This window comes from Lactuca virosa, chromosome 3 (genome assembly GCF_052849685.1).
Source record: "Lactuca virosa cultivar CGN04683 chromosome 3, Lactuca_virosa_CGN04683_v6, whole genome shotgun sequence".
In the NCBI taxonomy this organism is placed as follows: domain Eukaryota; kingdom Viridiplantae; phylum Streptophyta; class Magnoliopsida; order Asterales; family Asteraceae; genus Lactuca; species Lactuca virosa.
In genome coordinates, this window is record NC_136428.1 from 43,243,436 (window position 1) to 43,248,765 (window position 5,330).

Sequence of the window (5,330 nt, forward strand, 5' to 3'; positions counted from 1 at the left end):
ACTTTCTCAAGACTTTGACACCCAACTCTCCCGGCTTGTCAATATGTGACTTCATCTCTAAGATGTGATCACACATAGACCTTGCTTGCCATTAGGGCTTTAGTGACCTTGAACCTGTGGGTTAGGGAGAATAATGGGAGGAGGTGGAGGAAGAGAAGTATGACTTCCATGAGCCAAACTCGGGAAGTCATATTCATTAGGAAAGCTTGGTTTGGGAAGATCATTGTTGTCTAAACCAGACATCAACAATGGGAGAAATTCACGTAAAGTTGATTTAAGTCCTTAATATAGCACCCAATATGATATATTAAGGCTAGGACCCAACAAACTATTTTATAACTTGGAAGAGGGATGTCGTAATCCAAGCTATAAAATATTTGAAGGTAGGTGAATGACGATTCCCCAATTTCCACCAAGATAAACGAAATGTATTATTAGGTTTTAATTGGTTTTGAAACTCCTAGATTCTTTTGAGATTCATTGAACTTTTCAATGACATGTTTCAATCTCGAGTGTGCCCTTCAGGTTTTGTGACTGGGATGCCGAGGATCACAAAACAAGGTGTGAAGTAACCATGTAAATATACTTGGTACCCTTAATATTTACCCCTCAATCGATGTGCCGGTTAACCACACACGCTCCAACGATACTATGATAAACATTAAGTTACCCTTTGCCTACCTTGTTAAGTCCAGGTTAGTGTGCCGGTTAACCACACAAGCTCCACTAACAGCTTAAACAAAGTGCAAAGTGTAATTTCATGGATTAGCACCTTATTCACATTTTCCTAAGTAACTAAGATTGGGAATTTATAAGTGTTTAGTTACTTAGTATTTATCATTATACTTATAATGAAGGGAGAATTATAGTCCTTGTCTTACCTGTTCGGCTAACGACCCTCCACCAGTCAAGGAAGCGGTGAGTGAGAGTGGACACCCATTAAACTGCCATTTTATAGGCAGTAACCTTATACCTCCCTTATAGACCGGCTTCGTGAATGAGTCCTACTAATGGTAAGACGACTTTATCTTATACATATCTATATAATTAAAATTATAATAATAGTATAAGGGTTGAATTTTAAACTTTTAAAATTCTAAGGTCTAGTTTGGAATTAAAGTATACATGGGGGGTAACTTTACAAATTCCAAAACTTGAGGACAAGTTTTGAAACCTTTCAAAACTCTTGGATTTTTCATAACTTATGAGTTTAATTAAGGTTTAATGAAAAAAAAATTCAAGTTCCATAACTTGAGGACAAGTTATGGAAGACATTAAATCATTTAATGATGACATTAAAAATAGTGACTCTTCTATTTTCATAACCTATGAGACTTAATGACACATTAAAAAGAAAAACTCTTCACTTTCCATAACTTGAGGACAAGTTATGGAGTTCATAAAAACCATTAAGATCAAATATTCCAATTAACACAATAATCAAATAATTTTTCTATGATCTAGATTAAACTCATAAGTAAAGATAATTCACATCAACAATTTTCAAGAAATTAGATAATCATATAAACTAATACAAATCTTGAAACTTTGACAATTATCCTTTGAAGACTCTTGGAATTCATAACCTAAAGAGTTAATAAATGAGACATTTCACATCCATAACTTATGGAAGTTTCAAAACTCTTAAGATCATAACTTTAAAAAAAACTTTTGAGTTCCAAAATTTTATGACAAAATTTGTAACTCCTTAAAACCATTTAGATCAAACTTTTAAAACAAATAAAATAATCATATCATTCTATCTTTTAATAAATTGACCTAATTCAACTCTTGTAGTAAAGTGACTCAAATTTTATAAATAATTAGTTTTTCATAAAATCAAGTAATTATCATAAAATTTGATAAACTTCATGTTTTTTTTTTCTTTTTTTTCCTTCAACTTGAAAAAAAAATACATTTGCATCAAATATAATAGAAAACAACCCATGGCTCTGATACCACTGTTGGGTTTTAGTATACTACAACATCCTATGGTGCACATACAACCCTAAACACCTTGGATCTATGTTTTCTCTATTATATATGCAAATGGTTTCCAAGGCATTAAACCTATAACTAGCATGCATTTGACATAAACCATATAATATACTAGTTAGGGAAACATACCTTTTATGTGGCTTGAAGTCTTGATGTATTTGGCCTTAAGAGCTTATCACCAATAGTATGAAATGCCTCAAATGGAATCACAATACACCTAGGACAAAGGTGGCTCTTGAGAGAGAATTCCATGCACCAAAACACCTCCATATTTCTCTAAGAAAAGAAGTGGTGATTTTGGCTATGGAGTAACCTATTTATATGTAGGATTCCAAGGGTCATGGGTATAACCCATAATCCATACCCATGGGTTTTATGATCCATGGTTCATGTGGCCCAACTCTTTATGTATCCATACATAAACTTGGTCCAACATGGATCATAAGCCCAACACATATAAATATAACTAATTATCATAATTAGTCCCCATAGATTTAATTAGTCTCTTTTGATCACTAAATTAATTCCAAATTAATTCTTGATCGATACTAATTAAAACATATGATTTCAAATTAATATATTATAACTTATAATATATTAATAAACCATAAATAACCTTCTCTCAAAAGTCCATCCTAACAAATTGTCTTGATGATATGCAACCCAAATAGACCATGCTACTCTCGGGTCAAGTACATACCAATTATAGTTATGGGCTTAGACATCTAATCCAACATCTTACACTCTGTTAAGCCTTGTTATGAATGTTATACGCTCCCGAGGGGGTATGGAATAATGTTTTATCGAGTAGATTCATCATTTACCCTGATTAGGGTTTAGAATTTCCGAACACGTGAAAACTCTAAGTGATACTTTGCATTAAGATTGCGAGTAGTACAATAAGAATCATAATGGAAACCCTAATATACAAGGGTTAGATGAGTTGACCGGTTTGACTTGTTGACTTTGGTTGACTTTGACTTGACCAAAAATTGACGGTTGTCACATAAAGACATGTCCACAAAACATATATCTGACCTCCCTGAGCTGGATTATCATGTAAAGTTGCCAACTTTACGTCCATATATGACGAAATGAAGCTCTTAAGCTAAAAAGGGACTTAATAGGGGACTTGAAGCATGCATGACACCATTCCTCACATAAAGCTTGCACCTTTATGCTCAAGGATACCAAAAAAACCTAGATCCGAAAGAACAAGCCCTTAAACAACTCAACTCATCCAAAGACCCAAAGGAGACCAAAATCATAATAAACTAGCCATGAAGAGATCTAATCATACACAATCCAAGATGCACACTTGATACCTCAAAGAGACTGCAAGAAGTGGAGAGATTTTGGACCTATGATCTTCCTTCCACGCTAAGCACCTTCAATCTTCAAAGCTTCCTTTGGAAATGAGCAAAATAATCACAAGAATCCACTCAAGGCTCAAGAACACCACCAAGAAAGCTTAAGGGACGAATTAGGGTTTAAGTGGCAATGGAGGCTGGTAAGGAGACCAGCCCTTGGGGCTTAAAGAAATTATATATGGTGCAATTGAGGGTTTCCTTCCCAGCTGCCAACACGTCGTGTTTAGACACCAACACATCGTGTTGGTCTTAATGAAAATCGCGCTTGTCCTTAACTAGACACGTCGTGTCCAACCCTCAAAATGGGATTCATTCCTTACAATTGCTCCTCAAGATTCCGGGTGTTACATGAGGGCCGGGAAGGGCAATCGAGACTTATGTTGTGGGCTTGGGAGCATTCCAGTCTTAGGTTGTGGGCCCAGGGGCAATCCAGTCTTAAGTTGTGGGCTCAATGGGCAATCCAATCTTCGTGTTGTGGGCCCGGGGGTAATCAATTCTTCGTGTCGTGGGCCCGGGGACAATCCAGTCTTCGTGTTGTGGTCCCGAAGGCAATCCAGTCTTTGTGACTGTGGTCCCGGGGGCAATCAAGTCTTTATGGTTGTGGGCCCAGTGTGCATGCATTGTATATGTATTGTTGTGTGGGGTATTTTGGGGGAAACTCGCTAAGTTTTGGCTTACAGTTGTATATTTTAATGATTTTTAGGTACTTATCGGATTGCGAAGGCGGGACCGTACACACGCACATCAACGGTTTTATAATTTGAGATTTCACATTGTTTTCCCCATAACTTTGATGTTGAGTTAACCACTTGGGTTGTGGTGACTTGGTAAGGCATGTGGAAGATATGGTGGATAACCTATTGACCCATGTTCAAATCCTGACACCACTCAGCCCTTGTGGCCATGGAGGTTCGTCTGCAGTGACTCCAGGGCATGAGGCAAAACTTCATGTTTGCAGCGGGGGATTAGTCGGTGAGCGAAAGCTGGCCCGGAAACCCTCGTTAGGGAAGTTCCCTTTCCTAACTTTGATGTTGAGTTATGGTTATGAACAAATGGTTTGACTTTGATGTAACTTTATAAAAATAAGTGTTTATTCTATTTTAGAAATTGAAAATATTTATTCTGGAATTTGACATGTTACAAAAAATTTAATTATTTTTATAACCATGATTCACACGGGCTATAAGCTTGTAACCTTGTATATATGAAAAAAGTATAAAGTGGAAGATTAATGTTCCTAAGATAAATCTATCAAATCCGCGTTATTTGGGTTTTGTTTGGGTTATTTTTTCTTATTATATATTAGATATGACTTATAATTAAAAGCATGGTTAAAAAAAAGATTAAAAACAATCTATACGTATTTTAAAAATAACGAGGATAATTTAATAATTATACAATTTTGTTATTTCATTGTCCTTGTCATATCAAACGCATTGCAAATAATTTGTTGAGTTCGGTTCAATTCACTTTTGTCCAAACCTATTGAGTTCAATTGTGACCGATCCAATCTTGTCCAAGTCTATCTTAATGCTAAATAACCATTCCAAATATATTTTTCATTTTTTCAAAACTTAAATAATTCGTTGTTTCAATTCCAAAGTCCTGGTAAATTGGAAGCAAACTTTTACATGTAATACCCCTTCTCGACTGTGCTTACGACAATAACCAGGAGAAAATGGCCGCCACGGATGCAACATCCACCGCCGACGATTTCGAAGAAGAAAGCATCAGCAAATGGGAATCCCTCCGCCTCAAAACCCTAGCCGAGCAAAGTTACAGTTCCTCCGACCTCAAATTAGCTATCAAGCACGCCAAGCGCGCACACCGTCTATGCCCCACCCTCGACGGCGTCTCGGAAATGCTAACCGCCTTCAAAATACTCAGCGCCGCCGAAAATACCACAGAAACTACTGGAACGCCTGATTGGTACAAGATTTTCGAAGTAGAACCTTTTTCTGA

General features: G+C 36.4%; 1 protein-coding gene across 1 annotated transcript in view; it reads left to right on the forward strand.

The window, feature by feature from the left end:
• Positions 1-4,901: 4,901 nt before the first annotated feature.
• The window catches only part of LOC145165561 (DNAJ heat shock N-terminal domain-containing protein), a 2,103-nt gene continuing 1,674 nt past the window's right edge, over positions 4,902-5,330 (forward strand). The window contains exon 1 of the mRNA XM_079084304.1: positions 4,902-5,330. This exon is cut by the window's right edge and continues 1,674 nt beyond it. Coding sequence (XP_078940430.1) covers positions 5,047-5,330 — 284 coding nt within the window. The 5' untranslated portion in view covers positions 4,902-5,046.